This window comes from Athene noctua, chromosome 8 (genome assembly GCF_965140245.1).
Source record: "Athene noctua chromosome 8, bAthNoc1.hap1.1, whole genome shotgun sequence".
NCBI classification, from domain to species: domain Eukaryota; kingdom Metazoa; phylum Chordata; class Aves; order Strigiformes; family Strigidae; genus Athene; species Athene noctua.
The window spans coordinates 12,357,846-12,377,145 of NC_134044.1; the positions used below are offsets into that span (position 1 = coordinate 12,357,846).

Below are 19,300 nucleotides of genomic sequence, written 5' to 3' on the forward strand. Positions count from 1 at the left end.
AGCCTAATAGCTTCACAATATCCTTGAAAAACAGAGAACCTCATCTGTGTTACTTTAAAAAGAGAAAAATAAACTGTTCAGATCAACAACTGATACCCTAAAGTTCCACAATTATCTCCAAAATTAGATAAGATAATGGCAATGTTAACATCAGATTAATACACAAACACTCAGGAACTTTTTCCACTAGACACCACTGTGCCACACTTACTACAGTTGGTAGAAACTTCTGACTGAATATAGGGGTTATCAGAAAATGACAGTTCATTGATTAAAAAGATTTTTGTGCTGGAACCTCACATCAGGGGAGGCCACAGATACTTCTCATGGAAGCTTTCTGGCAAAGTTACCCTCCCTACTGCAGCACTAGTGCTCTGCTCAAAGATCACACCTTGAAGCCCTGAGCTGCAGCCCTGCTCTCAAAGCCACAGAAGAGAATTTCCAAGCTGTAAGGCTTGAAGCCTGCTCAGCTCCACAGAACTGACCTGCTTAGTGTCACGGAGCTTGGAAGAGCTTCTACCAGCCAGCAGCTCTCAGGGCTCCATAGCTGCTTGCAGTAAAGGCCCCACCTCCAAGGCAGGGTCTACTTCATACCCTAGGCAAGGAGCTTAGAAAATCAGAGAATACAGAATAGAACTAGATGTAATTTATCTTGAAAAATAAAAATCTTGTCCTCAGAACTAGAAATCTCAAACTGGAAGCTGCGGCAGTACTGATTACAAAGTGAAAAGCCTATACATCATGCAGAAATCAACTAAGGTGCCCCAGTTGTGTTTGCTGTATGTCATTTACACAGTAAGGTTTGCTAGCACAGCTGCCATTCCAGAGCATCCTTCAACTGATTATCTCATACAAATATAAAATATGGTTAAATCCCTCACTCACTAAGATGTTATGCTAACAGAAAATCCTCCATATTTGAAAAATCAAATATAGTGAGGTTCTGGCCCATACCCTGGTTTGCTACATGCTACTGCTAGCAGGACTGGATAATCAGAGGGCATAGCTGTAACTGATAAATCCATCATGCTGTTCTTAAGCAGGCCTGTGTGAAAAGGCGGAATCACTGTATCTATTAATTCATCCTTTCTCACTCACCTGCAGAAAAAAGTTAAAATTTGGTGTTGCAAGGGAAGATGCTTAATTGGGAGAAAGGTGTTTCGGAAGCAAGTGGCACAGCTGACCTTGCTCCTGCATTCATTCACCTCACAGAATTTCTTTGCTACATTTCAGGAACACCAACAAGCTCAAATGGTTACTAAAACAACTAGTTCTGAACTTACATTTCTTATTTTTATAGACAAAGAAATTACTATCAGTTTATTTCACCTTTAAGAGATGTCATAGTGGAGTCTCAGCAGCCCTTTAAAGAAGATGTTCCATGTTTTTAGCACCATCTATAAAAGCCAGATCCCCCTACACCCTCAAAAATATTAAGAATTTTTGTAACATCAACCCAGTACCATTCCATTACTTTTAAGAGGCAATAGTTAGCCAAATTTTAACATTAGAGTCCTATTACAGTGATGTAAATTAAGTCAATTTATCCTTCCTTCAATTAAACATGTTAATTTCCCACAGGACTCAACACCATTTTCTTCAGTTGTCACATATGCCATCATCACACAGTACTCTGTAGCCTTAAAAAGAATTAATCAAGTATCTGGTCTTACAGACCCTACCTATGTCAGTAAACCTCATGTGACTCAACTCACTGAAATTCAAAGGCATTCTCAAGTGAGAAAGTTTCTCAGATCCCTACATACAAGAACACAACTCTGGTGTTCCACAGTGACAATAAGTGCCAGAAAACAGCCCTCTTGCAACCAGACAGCAGAATTAGGACTCGCAACACAAAAGGCACCTAGATCATAAATTATTAGATTCTACATGGCCATCTTTACTTTCTTCTGTTTAATAATGCTCAGTTACATTTGCCTGAAAATTAGTTTACAATCAAAGTACACAAATACAGTCAGTCACAAGTTAGTAATAGACTGCTGGGTCTGTACAAAGCTTAAGCCAAATATTTTGGAGTGTCATTACTGATATTCATTCATTAATTTGATTTTGATTAAAAGTATTTAACAATTTGCCTAATTTCTTGAGCAGAAGAAACCATACATCTGTTAAAACCTTCAAAACCAAAATACAAATAAAATTTGCATGAATTTTTACAGATTTGCTGAATTTAAAGCACAAATCATTAGGGCTGAATAGGAATAGGAATTGCCACATAGTTCATGGGGTTGTCCTTGACAAATGTCCCTACCCAAGACTTCAAAGGGAGATCACAGCAACCTACCAGGTCTGGAAAACGACAGAAAATTGTCCATATATTTTTCTTAGCCACATTAGTTGATTATTAGCTGATGCCCAGAAGAATTTTACTGTCTCATTCCTGATAGGTTTTTTTTAAAGCATTGTCCTTGTCACAAGATTAACTTTCATTCAAACTCTTCTTGTTTGTCTCTGTATAAAAATGAACAAGTTGTTTCTCCCAGGTTATTCAAACCTTTCCACATCTACTGATCACTTCTGGTGCTCTTTCTCTGGGTCGTATTTATTTCTGCCCTCTCTATCTTATAAGTAAACTTACCTGAATTTGATTTCAGAGGATTAAGATTCATTCATAGAAGGGAACAGCATTCTAAAACAGCTTCCCTTCTCTTGTGACGTTATTTGCACATCTTTAAATTATTCGCATTTTGAGCATTCAGGCTCAGTGAGGATTATTCAACATATCACTACCAGAACATATGGGTATTCCTCCCAAATAATCAGAGTTTATTTAGAATATGTATGGTTAGCTGAAGCTATTCCCTCTCTCGTGCATTTGTCAATAACAAGCTTCAGTTTTGTTAGGTCCAGTGCAAAGGACCACATAAGGACAATCTAGACTGAAAAATGAGGCTTGTAAAGAAAAAGAATAATATCTTGTTACCCTTTCTACAGCTACTGTTCCTGAAGATACCCAAAAGTCTTCTCAAACTGACAATACGGTTGCTGTTGTAACTAATACATGAAGTACAACAAAGTCCCCCAAATCATTAACATTCAGTGACCTTATCTCAGTATAACAACCCTACTTTCACAGTCAAATTGAATCCTGTTCTTACCTTATCCAAGAGCACCTTGTTCTCAAACACCTTTGCTACAGAAGTCTTTGAAATACTGATCATTGATCTATTGTCCCTGCTTCTGGTGGGAAAAAACATTACAAAGAAATAGTCAGACAAAGAAATAGTCTAAATCGTTGATTTTTTTTTTTTAATAAGAAGGCTTTTTCCTTACAATTTAAATATAATCTGATAGGCTGCTGACACGTAATTCAGAACCTGTCATTTCAATAGTATGCTTCCTTATAAAGTGCTTTTCACTCAACATTCTTAAAACCTTCATAAACATTCACAAATTAACCTTTTGAACACCCAGGATTATCTGAATTTATAGAGGAGAAATCCAAGTAAGAAGGTGTAAGAGTTTTGCCCTGCGTGACTCAGCAAAGCAGTGAGAATTCCAAGTACCAATATTCCCATTCCTAGTATGATGTATCACTTTCAGACCTTTCTCTAGAGTTTACAGATAATTTTTCAAGTTTACAGCAGAATATAATATTAAATAATACAGTATAATTGCTACACTTACTATGGCCCATACAACTGTAAAACAAACCAAGAAAAAACATGAAAAATAATATAGGGCAGCAATATGTATTGCTGAACTCAAACAGGTTACCTATGTAGCATACAAATCAGCTTTTGAATGAAAAAGTGCCTCTCTGTAAGAGATTACACTCAACCAATAGAACAATTAAAGACAAGCAAACATTACTTTTCTCAATGTGATTCTCCTATTCTGCTCTCATGAGACACCACCTGTGTCCAGCTCTGGGGTCCCCAATATCAGAAGGACACAGACCTGCTCGAGCGGGTCCAGAGGAGGCCACAGTGATGATCAGGGGCTGGAGCAGCTCCCTTATGAGGACAGGCTGAGAGAGTTGGGGGTGTTCAGCCTGGAGAAGGGAAGGCTCTGGGGAGACCTTCTAGCAGCCTTCCAGTACTTAAAGGGGCTACAGGGAAGATGGGGAGGGACTCTTCATCAAGGGGTGTAGGGACAGGACAAGGGGTAATGGTTTTAAACTGCAAGAGGGTAGATTTAGATTACATATAAGGAAGAAATGCTTCCCTGTGAGGGTGGTGAGGCCCTGGCACAGGTTGCCCAGAGCAGCTGTGGCTGCCCCCTCCCTGGCAGTGTTCAAGGCCAGGCTGGAAGGGGCTGTGAGCAACCTGGGCTAGTGGAAGGTGTCCCTGCCCATGGCAGGGGCTGGACTAGATGATCTTTAAGGTCTCTTCCAACCCAAACCATTCTGTGATTCTATGATTCTGTATCTTGATGTGCATTTCCACTGTTACAAAACTGTTGGAAAATTTCAATTGTATTGCAGTGTAAGATCTTTTTCCTATTATTTTATGTTTAGTCTAGCTTATATTGATGCATGACAAGTTCCTCTCCACAGGACATTTATTTCAGTGTTTACATTATTCCTGTAACAAAACCATACAGAAAAAGTTGAACAAAACTATTTTTTTCTTTAAAAACAGAGAACCAATTAAAGACTCTTAATAAATGATGCTCTACAACGTTAAATGCACATACTAAACTGCTTTTACTTTCAGATTTTGACCACTAAGAAATTTTTAATGAAATTATGGCTATTCTTGCCAAGCACTGTGCTTTCAATTGACGTGGATGCACTGTAAATACGGATACTTTCATTTGGGGATCACTCCACCACAATCAGACACCTCTAGTTAGGCTGCTGAGCTGAGTTCACCTGTACCAACCAAAAGGTAAAAGAAAAAAAAAACAAAAAAACCCCAAACCCACCCCTATGAATATTATTGAAGCCTTCCCTCTAATGCAGTTGTCAAAAGAACAGGTAACCTCTCAGTGTACATAAAAATGGGATTTAGCATTGTGCAAAACAGACTATATTTAGGTTAACCACCAACCAACAGGAATACTGTTATTAACTCAATCTATTCAGCTCAGAAAGGACACTGCAGAAAAAGAAAAATATTTGCTACATGCACAGAGAGTGGAATAGCTCACTTTTAAAAGAGACAAAAATACAACAGAGAAATTCAATTAAATTGAAAGAACATAAAAACTAATAAAATTATGTTTTCCATGCAATTAATCTGTGGGATTATTTGGAACACAAATGTATTACAGTCAGAAAGAGTCACTAGGAATAAATGAAGGACTTGATAAGAACAGCGTGAGGTATGACAGCAAGTATCAAAAAACCATAAACACCACCAACCTATGTTTAGGGTTAAGTGGACACTACTTTAAGCAGACTCATGTCTGCCTATTAAAATGGAATTTCTTGCATCATCTTCTAAGATTTCTGGCCTCATGATCCCATGATCGAGCTGAAATCCTGCTAAATGCCACTTCTGAAATTATTGATTACAAGCAAGTACTTCTCAGAAGGGCAATATGTAGAAGACCCTATGAGAGCCCTCAAGAAGAGGGGAGTAATTCTACCTCCTGTAATACTGAGTCAAGTCATAGAACTGCAGTACTTTAGGCAATATTCTTGTTTATTTGTGTTCCTGTCCATATTCTGTTGTTTCTTATCTTGTATTCAGGATAAGGTATTCTCCTAGTACACTGGGAACCTGCTCCACTAAAGAGGATTTCCAGAGCTACATACATTCAAATGACAATATCATGTTAGGTATTTCAAAGGAAAGCAAAGCAACACTAGTTTTTAAACACGTATCATTGCAAAGTATTTCTCTCAGATCAAAGAACATAGACTGCAATGAAACATGACATATGATAAAGCTGAAGCATCTTCGTATAGCATATCTTCTACTATTACTCACTTTACACCTGATCCATCTCTTTGGAATCCTTAATCGCAAAAATTATTAAAACTAATATTGAAAGTTTCACTTATATGATGGAATTTTTCAGAACCAAATAATTTGTACTATGTAATGACCTGACTGGCATTTAAAAAAAACCTATTTTGAACAGATTTAAAGGGAGTGTTTCAAGACATTGAAAGAGAGAATACAAAGATTGACAAAGGTTAGTCTGCAGATGATACCCAAATAATGACCACTTATATAATTGAGACAGTTTGAGTTATTACATTATTCCAGTTTTATTATACGGAAATCTAGAATAAATTTACTTAGATCCCATGGCAAAAAACACAGCTCAATTCTTTATTGACTGCTTTGGAAATTGCTGAATTATAGTTCTCTCGCTCACATATTTTCACATTATACGCTTCAAGGCAAGATGCTAATTTGAAAAGCTTACATTTCTGACTGGAAATATATTTCTACTAAGAGAAAACAGATGTTATAACAGCTAAAATAAATTGGGTGAAGAAACTGTTTTCCACATTCATTTATTCTGTGCTAATGTTCCCCGTATTTGATACCCCACATTGCCATACTGCAGAACTTCATCAGTTCCACTGCAACCATGGAGATCAAAGTTCATGAGGGACCTGAACAAAACTTCACTTACAGATCACAAAAACTCACAGAAAACAAGTAATATCCCTCAGTCCTGTGTGACATAAACTGTAACTTGAAAAAAACAAAAATCAGCAATGACTGTGAAATGTGAATATACTAATTTGTGACTAAAGGAGCTGTAAACAGTGTCTTGAAATTAATACTAAAGATTTTTTGGGTATCTAATAGTAATATTGCCATCTTAGAACTCCTGCTTGCACTGCACATGAGTTTGTCAGCTTCCAGGTACAGTCTAGACTTGATGTAAAACATATATGTCTAATAACATAGAAATAATTTAAATATCCAGAGAAGGGGAGACAAGAAGAGGACAAGAGTAGTAGGCAAATGAAAAATATAGAAAAAGAGAGATATATACAGGTGTGTGTACATACAGAATCACAGAACATAATCATACAGTAGTTTAGGCTGGAAGGGACCTGAGGGAGTTCTCCGGTCCAACCCCTGCTCAGGCCAAGGCTAATGCTAGGCAAAGGTGCTTGTGGTCTTGGCCACTCAAGCCACAAATCTCCAAGGATGGAGATCCCACAACTGTTCTAAGTGCCTGTTCCAGTGTTTAACCGCTATCGTTGTGAGGAATTTTTTACATTAGATTTAACTGGAACTTCCCCTACTATAACATGTGTATCACCTGTCGTCCTTTCACTGACCACATCCAAGAAAAATCTTGCTCCATCTTCTCTATGGCCACCCATTAGATAGCTGAGAACGGCACTTCAATCCCCCTCAGCCTCCTCTTCTCCAAGAAAAACAAGCTGAGCTCTCGCAGCCTCTTCTCACACACAGTAATATTTGCACATCAGCGCAAATATTTAAATTCTTCAACTTGAAAGCACTGCAAGAATTAGCAGAGTTAGTTAGCAGGAAATGACATGGTACCCGAGAATTCAAGCTAAACTACATCCAGATAAAGCAAAGAAAACTCCAGGGCATCTGCTAACTACAATTTACTCTCATTAAGATAAAAGAGCAATCAGAGTGGCCACATAACAAAACACTTGCATCACAATAACCACATAATCTAAGTATATACCCTTCATTAATGAGTACAGAATGGAAAAAAATAGCATTTTAAATGTGTTAGAGAAGTCATTATCAATTCAAGGATTATTTATAGATCTTTCAGAATGACAGCACTTAATAGAAAACAAAATCACTTGAAGAATTATTCAGGATAGTGACATGGAGGTGATTTAGCAGTTAAAGGATGTCCTTTTACACAGCACTGCCCAGTGCAACCTGATATAACCTGGCCAGTAAAATTTTGTACCACCCACTCTAAAGTATTACACCAGTGAGTCAAGAAACAACAATCCTTTTTTTGTGCAGCAGTTTGCTAACCCTGAATTTCTGCATTTAGCATTAAACAGATAATCAAAATCTACTGAGAACAGAAATAAATTCAAAGAAAAAGAAACAAAAACCCAACTAAGGATTAAAAAACAGAAGAAGGGGGCACAGAGCAAAAAGTGAAATCACTGCATTATAATCTACAAATGTTCATTACGTTCATACCATGATAAGAGACAAAAATAAATTCACCCAGTATTCAAAAGTACAAAAAACGGGGAGAGAATGAAGAAAAATATAATTGGGCAGAAATTTGGGGCGGGGGACCTGGGGGAATAATTCTAAGAACAGAATTTAAAAGATAATCTTCTGTCCATCTGTATTAGGTTTTATAATATCAGTTCCTTCCTTGACTTTTTTAAACTCAGATTACACTTTTCTAAAATTCCATTTTAAATAAGATGTCCACAATTATTTTAAAAAAATATTTCTGCTACAGGTGTGGAAAAATAGCCATTAGAGTGAACACAACAAATCGTCCCCAAGATCGAAGAGTTCTTTTTGCTACTAAAATAACAATTTCAATACTGACTCAAAATGGTATTACAACGGTGGCTACCACATCCTGCTCAGAATTGGAACATCCAGTCATCACTAATCAGACTACATAGAAGAGAAGAGCTGCAAAGCCAGAATGCTGGTTCAGTATGCTTGGACACTACTTGTTTTCCCATTTTGGTTACTGACCCAATCTATAAAATAGCTAAAAGTACATAGAAAAGCACCAAAGTAAAAGAATGAGGGAAAATTAACAACCAAAGGAGAGAAGAAAAAAATAAAAATAAGAAGCAACTAAATCAAACAAATCAAGTATTAAATTTTTAAAAAAATATTAAAAAATTAATGTTTCTTCATGTCTTTTAATGAAATCAGCATTAGCATGGAACCAAATAAACATCATGCAGTTTAATGCAATTAGCCATTCAGATTCTGTGTTTTTAAGCAAGTGACCAACTCTATCATGAAATTTTTCATTTCCTAGTGATTTTGTACCTCATGTCTCTAAAATTATTTCGTTAGGCAGCAACACAAATAATTTTTTACATAAAACTTTCCTGATCAAGAAAAAAATTTGTATTGGATTATACACATCATTTGAAATAACAGAGTGGTCATTAGACATAAAGGTTAATGCTTGCTTTTCAAATTAAATATAAGTAAAAATCTAGGGAATATAAAGTTTAGGGAACTTCAACATCTGTTACTCAGTTCATTTCAATTTACTTCATTAAATTCTCTCAGTGTAAAGCTAAGAATTGGCCAATTTCAAATTCCTACAGAAAGGCAGTTGAATTTACTATAATTTTTGTATTATTTTCTTCAGAATATACGATTTCTTTACTCACTGAAGTTCAAGATACTTCAACACATTCATTCTATTTCTTCTTTACAGAGAGTAGAAGTATGGTAAAGAGAAATGGGGGAAAAAATCAGAACCATGGGAAAAAAACCCTCACAACCATGAAAATGGCGTTAAATTCAATGTGAAACCAAACAATCCATAACAAAACAAACCTGAAGTCTGCAAAACAAAGTATATTCAAACCCTAAGTAATGTGAAATATATACACATGCATAATTCATGGATGGATATACTAAGAGGACCTATAATTTCTGTTGTTAAATAAATAATGAGTTACTAAATCAATTATAAGATCATGGAATTGGTTTAAGTTCAAGTTAAATACGTCACTTGATGACAGAAAAGCTCTAGACTTTTAGAAGAATCTCATGTGTATGTAAAGCCAGTTTTATTTGCTTCTCATGCCAGCACCAGCATCATCTAGTGCATCAAAACTAGTTAAAGTAAAAACCTTCAGTAACACAACTTGTGGGCAATCTCCAACTTTGACTGTTAGCAATCCCTCTACATTATCAACGTCACTGTGCCCAGTTGACTTTAGGCACATTTACAACACTTCATCATTCTACATCTCAACACATCTGAACAGAAGTGGTGAAATGTTGCCTTTCACTACAAGAAGTGAGATGAAAGTAATCCTATATTTTTAGGGAAGTAGGAATCCCGAAGAACTCCAGCTCCATCACACATTCCAAAAATGCAAACTTACCTTCCATGATCTTGGGTATTCAAGCATAATACTTCCTGTTCTTTTTTCCCCTCCTGGCATTCCCCTCTGCAAGTCCAACTGTTCAGTAATAACCTCATGAAAACCTCCTGTCTAGATATATCCCAACGATTTCCTAATTTAGCCCATATTTTTCTCATAACTCTTAAGGGATACAAGAAAAAAAAATCCTATAGCTATTTTAAAATCCTTACAATTATTTATTATCATTGAATTAGAAAACATGATTGGTCTAATCTTTCGTTGTAAAAGTTTAAACCATTAGGCATTTGTTAAACTGTTGGGTATTTGAATGACAGAGCAACACAAGAATTAATGCATTTGTACAATATTTATTTATTTCCTATTTCAATAAAATGAGCAAAACCTCAACTATAGATATACTGTATATGTATTACCCCTTTAAAAAAACTGCCTGCTCTCTAGTAAAAGTTACATTTCAAAACTATATTAACTTTTCATAGCTAACTGATATCCACACTTCAGCTGCTGACATGATAGCTAGAAGTGGCTTTCGCTTGTTTAGCAGTTTTCTTTGCAAGGGTCATTACTCGGTATTTTATAAAAAGAAAAATAAAAAGTGACACTGTAAGCCTTCTCTTATTAGTTAATAAAAAGCATAACTGCTATGAAAATACTCCCTATCTCTATTATTAGAAAAACAATTAAATCCAGTTCCCCAGGCACGACACTTCACAGGAGGTATGATGCCAGCAAGTGTTACATTCTTCTAAGCCTTTAAAAAGGTCATTAATCTTTCAGTCATGGATCTCAGACACTCGTCTAACAGCAACAAGCAGAAGCAAACATGCAGCACGCTCTTTCTCTCTTTGTAGTGATGGAAACATAGTAAACTCTTAAGAGGACAAGAGCTAAAATTAGCCAAGAGAAATCTGTTTAATCCACTTTTCATCTCTCTGATTTTACAGAATCTCATTAGTGTAAATATTTTCACTTTCATTGTTACACTGAATCGGCTGAGACATTTCAAGGCAAGCACAGAACTCCGTGCATAGTGCTCCTACTTTACAATGACTTTTATACTTACCTACACACTAAGGCTTCAGTAAATGTATCATCCCTTTCATCTGTTCAACAGTATAGTTCTGATACTACATGACCAAGTAACATTAAAAAAAAATAAACCCAACTGAAAAGCACACTGAGTTTACTTGAATTCACTTGCTTCTATGTCAAATCAACTTAAAAGAGAGAGCATTGATAAAGGAAGGGTTGCCAATCCATACAGCCTTTTGTCCGCCACCGTCACAGAAAGTCACCCTACACAGGGATACGCAGGAAACAAACCTTTGTCCCTCTGCCCGCTTTCCCTTATCTGAAGATACGGAAGATTAAGTTTTTGTGAATTTCTGAACATGGTAACAAAGATTTTCATCACTAACACTAGAGACAAAAAAGAAAAATTACAATCTTCACGTGACAACAATTAAATTCGATTCTGTTATTACAATAAAACCCAATATGACCGAGCACGTTAGAAAGATACTGCTTACTACCTCTCTGTATTTCAGACCATTAACCCTACTCTGAACATTCTGACCTTTCAGAATTCAAAATCAATCCAAGAAGCACCCGAGACGTGGGAGCAAGCTTTCCTAGCCTGGGAAAATGACCACTGGAGACACGATTTAATGATTAGTATTCAGTGCGATACAGGATCCGCTTCCAAGGACCATCCTTTTCACCTCCAAGTAAGTCACTACTAAATAATTTGCGAGGACTGGACGCGGGGGGGGGGCTCTGGGATGGAGATTAACCTGGAAGGCACGGCCGAGCTCAGCGCCGTCCTCCTCCCCGCCTCTAGCCGAGCCCCCCCGGCCGGCCGGCCGTTCCCTGCCGGGGCAGCGGCTCTCCCCTCGGCTCGGGCGCCCGCCCGCGGCGCCGCCCCAAGCCCGTCGCCCGCAGTACCGGCACCCGCTTCACGCGTCCACCGGCAGGAAGCGCCGCCGGCCCCCTGGAGAGCCCGGGGGGAGCCGCGGCCGCGCTGGGTGCCCGCTAACGGCACCAACGGCCGCCGCGCCAGGAGCCGGGAGGGAGCGGCCGCCCGCGGGGAAGGGGGCGGGGAGGGGGGGCGCCGGCCGCCCGAGGAGCGGGAACCGGACCGGCACCGCGGCACCGGACCGGCACCCCGGCACCGGACCGGCGCGGAGCGAGGCAGAGCGGGCGGAGGCGCCCGCAGCCGGGGTAGGGGCGAGGCGGTCCGAGGAGCGGAGGGAGCCAGCCGCAGCCCGAGCGGGGACACCCAAGGGCAGGGACGGGCACAAGGACGCGGGGCGGGAGGGAGGCGCTGAGGCGGGTGCGCCCCGCGAGGGGCGAGGGGAGGGGAGCGGAGGAGGGGGCGCGCAGGGCGCTCTCGGCGCGCCCCTTACCTGGCAGGAGGTGCCGGTGACCCCCGCGGGGCAGGCGCAGCTGTAGGCGGCCGGAGGCTGGGGCGGCAGCGGCTGGAGGCGACGGGGCGCGGCGGGGCCCCGGGCCGGCACGGGCGAGCAGGTGCCGTTGTTGCGGCAGGGCTGGCTGAGGCAGGGGTCCCGGCCGGCGGGCGCGGCGGTGGCCGGCCCGGGAAGGCAGGCGCGGCGCTGGGCCAGGGCGAGCAGCAGCAGCAGGAGGAGGGTGGGGGCGGCTCGGGACATGGCGGCGGGGCGTCCGGGTGCGGTGCCGCTCGGCTGCGGGCAGCGGCGGGGAGGGACGGAGGGGACGGAGACAGCGGCCGCCCGGCTGCTCCCTGCCCCCGTTCCCCGGGCAACGGGCGGGCGGGGACTGGGCGGGGAGGGGCCGGCCGCCGCGCCGCCGCGCTCCCGGCAGGGGGCGCTCGCCCGCAGCGCGGCCCGGCCCCGGCCCCGGCCCCGGGCGGAGGCGGCGGCCCCGCGGGGCAGCAGGGGCGGGGGGCGGCGGCGGAGCCGGTCTGATCCCGCCCCAGGGCCACGGCTGAGCTCCGGTCGCGGCGGACGGGGCGGCTGCGCCCGCGACCCGTCTTCCCTGGGCGGGGGAAGGGCGGCCGGGCTGCACCGTGCGGCTCGGTGCGGCGGTTTGGAACGGGAGCGGCGCGTCCCTGCCGCCCCGGGGGGCATCGCCCGGCCGCCCGCGCTAGACAAACGCCCCGGGAGAGGAAGGCTGGCATCGGGGCAAGGCGCCCCTCGCTTCCTACTGTTTGACAAGTGTAATGTGCTGGTAATTACTTTAAAATTCTACTAAGACCAAAGCAGAGGCGTATAAATTAATCCTGTCATGTCTCATAGTAGAAAAAAAAAAAAAAAAAAAAGCGCTGTGTGTTTGCTCGGCTGAGGTTATCTGCAGCCGATTCTTAAAAATCGGATTTATATATTGGTAGTCTTTTAGGGATTTTTTACGGGGTCGGATTAGAACTGAAACATACGGTCTGTAAATCACTTAACGGACAGCAGGAACATAATCCGCATTCTCTGGCCTTCGATTAATTTGCTTCTGCAAAAGTATTGAAATCTCTCGTAACTACCGCCTGCCCCCTCCTCCGGTGAGGGCGCGGGAGGATGCTGGCACCAACACGCTACAGTCCTCAGGACCGTAGGGCCGAAACCTGTACTCCGAGCAGAAATACCTGGTGATGCTAATTGAACTGAGAATCCATTGAGGTTTGTAGGAGCCTGAACGCGATCTAAAGCGCCACTGCCGCTCCCCCCGAACCCACCCGCCCCCCCTCCCGGTGGCGGCCTTGCCGCCGCGGCTCCCTCCGCCGCCCCGAGCTCCTGCCCCGGCCCCACAGCGCCGGCCTCGGACCTTTACTACAGCCCGCAGGCACGGTGGTAATACAGATAAGAAACAATCCTAGCCGGAAACACTTGCATTAAGTTGGTACTTTATTTTACAACTGTCTTCTCCTTAAGGTTACTTTTTCTACCAGTATTCGCTCATCAAAGCCCTTCACAGGCTGAGACAAAATCCACACACTGTACTTACTAGACCAGTTCATCGTCTTTTCTTTACTGATCGTTATCAAAGGTTGCATCTCAGTGAAATGTAGGGACTTGGAAGACATGAGTTTGAAACAGAAATACTACTTACTGTTCTTTAAGCATGTTCTTTTTCCAATCAATTTTGCAGCCATAAGAAACATGTTATTAAATAGCTAAACTTGTTCATAAGAACGTTGGGGAAAGCAATGCCAAATGCTTTGTCCATGTCAAGTTGTAATGTAATAACTGTTTGTTCATTCTATTCCATTCACAAGATCTGTGGCCTTGTTCTACAAGAAAATAATTCGGTTTGACACGATTTGTTCTTGATAAATCCACAGAGAGCTGCTACTTGTCTTCTTGTTATCTTCCAAGTGCTCTGAAGTAACTTGTATATATATCCCAGGTTGCTGTGGCATTTGATGTTAAAGAAGCTGGGTTGCAATTCTCTCCATCCTCCTTCTCTATAAAAATGTTTATCCTTGTGCTGGCTAGGATAGAGTTAACATTCTTCACAATAACCAGTATGGAACTATGGTTTGGATTTGTGCGGGGAACAGTGTTGATACCACAGGGATGGTTTAGTCAATGCTGAGCAGGGCTTACACAGAGTCAAGGCCTTTTCTGCTCCTCACCCCCCCAGCGAGGAGGCTGGGGGTGCACAGCCAGGACAGCTGACCCCAACCAACCCCACGTGGCATCATGCTCAGCATAGAAAGCTGGGGGAAGGAGGAGAAAGAGGGCAGTGTGCGAAGTGACATTTGTCTTCCCAAGTCACTGTTATACATGATGGAGCCCGGCTGTCCTGGAGATGGCTGAGCACCTGTCTGCGATGGGAAGTGATGAACAAACTCCTTGCTTTGTTTTGCTTGTGTGCATGGCTTCTACTTTATCTATTAAACTGTCTCTATCTCAACCCATGAGTTTTCTCATTTTCACCCTTCTAATTCTCTTCACCATCCCACCAGGGGGTGGGGAGTGAGCATGGGGCTGTATCAGGCTTAGTTGCTGGCTGGGGTTAAACCATGGCAGTCCTTTTCCACAGAGGTTATCAAAGACAGTTGTTAACAACTAGCTTCAGCCAGTTCTTTAAACATCTTATAGAACAAGTCTGCAGAACCAGACAAGCTGAAAAGATGTTCTACTCCCTAACCTGACCTACCTTTCTTTCTGCTCAAGCTCTTCTCCTGGCTGATGCTAATTATGTTGACCAGACAACCAACCTTTGTAACAGAGAGGATGCCTGAATCGACGGATTATGTAGTGCCCCTATTTTATAACTGTTCTTGGTACCCCCAAAAGGGTTCAGTAATTCTGGTCTATATCTGAGGCTTTTTACATAGATAAGTATCTGATCTTGAAACCATCTTTTCCGATAATGAATACTGTTGATGGAGTAGCATGGTATTTGCAGAAAATAACAGTTTTATAAATAAGCTAGTCAACCAACGGAGCAGGATATAACACGGTGTGTTCTGAGCCAGACCAGACATAACGATATCACATGAGTTTCCTTAGCATTTTACAGAATATACAAGCAACCTTTATAATTGCCATTTTCATAATATTTAACTGTACAACAGAAAATAGTATGCTTACCTAATTAGCTAGTGATTTTCCAAAATGTTGTGTATTTTTATGCATTTTAATGTTCCAGTATGCATAGTTTAAATAATCTTACAGTGAGCTTTCCATAAACAAATTACTAATCATAGTATTCAATAAGGATTTGAACTGTCTGCCTCATTTACACTTGCTAGAATTTGAATTGTATTACCAGTCTAATAGCTTATTAGTGTGGATTAGATAAGCTACATTACATCTTAACTATTTATTTTGATGGAGAAGTACTCATCCTCTAGTGGCTTGAAGAAGATTTTGCAGAGATTTTTTTTTTTTTTATCTGTTCTGATTAAATATTTAGGAAGGAACAAAAATATCTGTGATTTCCTAAGAGGAAGTTAAATGTCTCCCATAACAATTATTTTTTTCTAAATATTGATGAATACTTTTTAAACCACTATTGGTTATGTTTTTCTTTACTACAAGAGGAGTTAATTTAGATGAGATAGTTACTGTGTAGAGCCTTTTCTGAACAGTGTCTGGACTGTGATTCATTTCTGTTTCATGTTTTGGGTCAGGGTGCAATCGTGTCTTTACAATATTGGTTTGCAGAGTGCAGAACTGACATTTCCTCATGTCTCCCTCAGCTTGTGCCTGCTTTAAAGCGTCTCAGAAGTTTCATTTCTTATCTACCAGAAGAACTGGGGTTTTAATTTCATTTGAGAAATTTCAGAAAGGTCTCTCACACAACTGGAGTCCAATTTCTGAAATTGCACACCATGTTCGCAATCACACATCCAACAGCTGCCAAACTTGAAGCTAAATCCTTTTGAAAAATCATTTCTGCACTCACTGAAACTATTACTTTTAACATTGTGTTTCATAAGGTGTAAGATACATTTATTCAAAATGTTTTGCATGCGTATTAAATTTTCTTTTTCCAAGCACATAGTTTCTATTCCAGCAAATTCTATTAATGTAACTGTGTGAACGATCCATGCCTCAATTTATCCAAATATCAAAGTACACATTTAAACATGTAAGCAGCCCACGTAATTCAGGAAGAATACTGATCTCAGAAGTTTCATGCTCAGGGGCTTCACAGTGGAACTTATTTTGAATGTTGTTCATAGATTTCCGAGTGTAGATTTTAGCTACCTATCTTGGGTTAGTCTAAGACAATAAACAGAGAAGTTTTTAAAAAATATATTGTTCACTTCTGTAGCTGGATAGGAGGGAAATGTTCCTTTATTTTCATATGTATAATACCTGAATAATTGCTATTTTTCTTTTATCTTGACAGAGCCTGGCACCCTGATCCCTGACAGTGTGTATGAATTTATCTGCTTTCCTCCCCAGCATTTGTGTTTATTGTACTTTTCTCCACTTTATTTGGCTGTTTGAAGCTTACATGCTTTCTTCTTTTTGTTGGCTAACTTTGATATATGAAACTGGTGATAATCATGCTCATTTGTTTACCACTGTTGTCAGTGGAAAATATATGTCATTATTTAATGGCTGCTGCTCAGGGGATCTGCAGTACAAGTAGAGAGGTGTTGATACAACTACTATCAAGAGAGAGTATGTACAGAAACATTATTTATCATGGGAATCATAAATCATGTTTTAAGGGAACATCCACAAAGCAGAAGTTAAACTCTCATATTGGAGAGTGCAAAACCATTGTGCTGTGAAAATCCATGATGCCTGTTTTATCAGTGGCAGACAGACAATTCAGGAGTGGCAGTATTTCCCACATCTTCATCTATTTCTTTGGCTCATAGAAACTTTTATTGTCCTATATATTTTTTATATATTTTAAGAACAATGGAATAAAATTAATCCATATCTCTACACAGTATAGATCTTTCACAAACAAAATTACTGTCAGCTATTTAAGAAGGATCTTTTGCCAAAAGTTGCCAGAAAAGTTCTCTCAATAGCTATTTCATTCTTCACCAAAAAGCTGTACATGTAATTTGAAAATAGACACTTTTGCAGCAAAGATGTGCTTTTTATACTCTTACGTATACCATGCTGTATGACACTAGAGCAAATACTACTGCATAAAATGAAAAATTCGTCTTACAAAAAGACTGATCTGGACCCACCTTTAGGCAAATAAAACCACACTGGGTAAAATCCTGAATATTTATACCAATTTGAATCAACTGCTAAAGAGCTTGTTTGAAAAGTCTCTCAGAAAGTAACACCACAAAACAAGTGTTGGAAATAAGAGCTGTAAGTAGCTTAAGGTCTTTAAATCTTGTGATATGGATACAACAAAATAATTAAGAAAGAATGTATCGGTTTTGTCATTTACAATCTTCCACTCTATTCTTAAGCCATGACTTCGGGTTTCAAATAATGATCTGATGGGACTACAACTTCAGTAGAGATAAAAAAATTTATAATGTATAATTCATACAGACAGTAATTTTTAGCCAAAGAAACACAGCAAGTGCAAAGCACAGAATCTTAAATAATGTCAATTATCTTAAGTCTTTATCTTAGGATTTACATAGATGATATTTCTGCAATTCAAATGATGTGCTTGGTATGACAGTTTTCAGAACAAGTATTTGACCATGAGAACTTCAAAGAAGCACTATATCTGAAGAGCAGGTATTCTTATATCCAGTAAGTAAATGATGTCTTATTTCTATGAGTTTCAAGTTCATATAGCAGAGGACATGACATCTATATTCTGGTTAACTGGAAAACCTTACACATTAGAAGCTGTACAGAAGAAAAGGATAAGTAGAACATCAGTAGACATTTTACCTGGAAAAAAAAAAAAGTCATAAGGTAATCTAGTGAGAGGTTTTAAGGCTTCATGTTTCTCCTTATTACTCTTCCTAAGCAGTAAATAAAAAGGCAAATCTTTTGTTTGGTTTGCAGTCACAAAACAGCCAGCACCTGGGATTCTCAATGCAGCAGCAAAAATCTCAGAAATAATCAGAAAAAAATATCAGAGAACTGCTTTTATTGTTTTAATCTCAACACAAAATTTCACAGCAAATACAAAATGAATTTGTGGGAGTTTTTCCCTTCATGCCATTATTCTTTCAAACCTGATTTTTCAAGTAATAATTTCTTTTCAGGTTTTTCAATTTGTTATTGCTCAGTAATATCCCCCTCACTAGATTTAAAATTCACAGATAAATGTCACCATGTTTCTATCTGTGTTCTCTTACATGTCATTTATAAGTAGTAGATTATGGCTCAGCCCAAGCTTGTCTTTTCAATTTAATTCTCTCCCTAAGCATTTCTTTCAAATAAGACATGTATACATGTATTTCAGTAAAAGTAGATCCACAAAATACCTTGACTCCTTTACAGGTTGAATCTCCAAGCTCCTGGTTAACTTATTCAGTGCTGGTCATAACTCACCACCTCCTCACTGCCCTCCACTGAGGTGGGGAAGTGATATTATCCCATTTATACACCTCAAGCTCCAGCCCAGACTCTAAACTGTTTAGACACCTAACCAACAAGGTGGATTCTTGCCTAATATCCTACAGAAAGCCAGTGGTAAGCAGAAAACTCATCCTGTATCTCTGAACTACTGACTTACACAATGAAAAAGCTCGCTATAGAAAACAATAAGGCTCTAAATACTGTAAAAGTAAAGAATGTCACATATGTGCTACTTATTGGAAAACAATGAAGCCAGTATGACAGCACTTACACTGAAAAGGGGGGCACTGTGCAATGTATGTGTTAAGATCAGTTGAAAGTCAGGGAAAAGGAGACTCAACAGATTCAAGGTATTGGT

At 40.2% G+C, this 19,300-nt stretch overlaps 1 protein-coding gene across 2 annotated transcripts in view; it reads right to left on the reverse strand.

Annotated features, from left to right (window-relative positions):
- DNER (delta/notch like EGF repeat containing) overlaps window positions 1–12,776 on the reverse strand; it is a 134,794-nt gene extending 122,018 nt beyond the window's left edge. For both annotated transcript variants that reach the window (XM_074912317.1, XM_074912315.1), the window contains exon 1: window positions 12,400–12,776. In XM_074912317.1, coding sequence (XP_074768418.1) covers window positions 12,400–12,660 — 261 coding nt within the window. In that variant the 5' untranslated portion in view covers window positions 12,661–12,776. The remainder of the gene's footprint in view (window positions 1–12,399) is intronic.
- Between the last annotated feature and the right edge of the window lie 6,524 nt (window positions 12,777–19,300).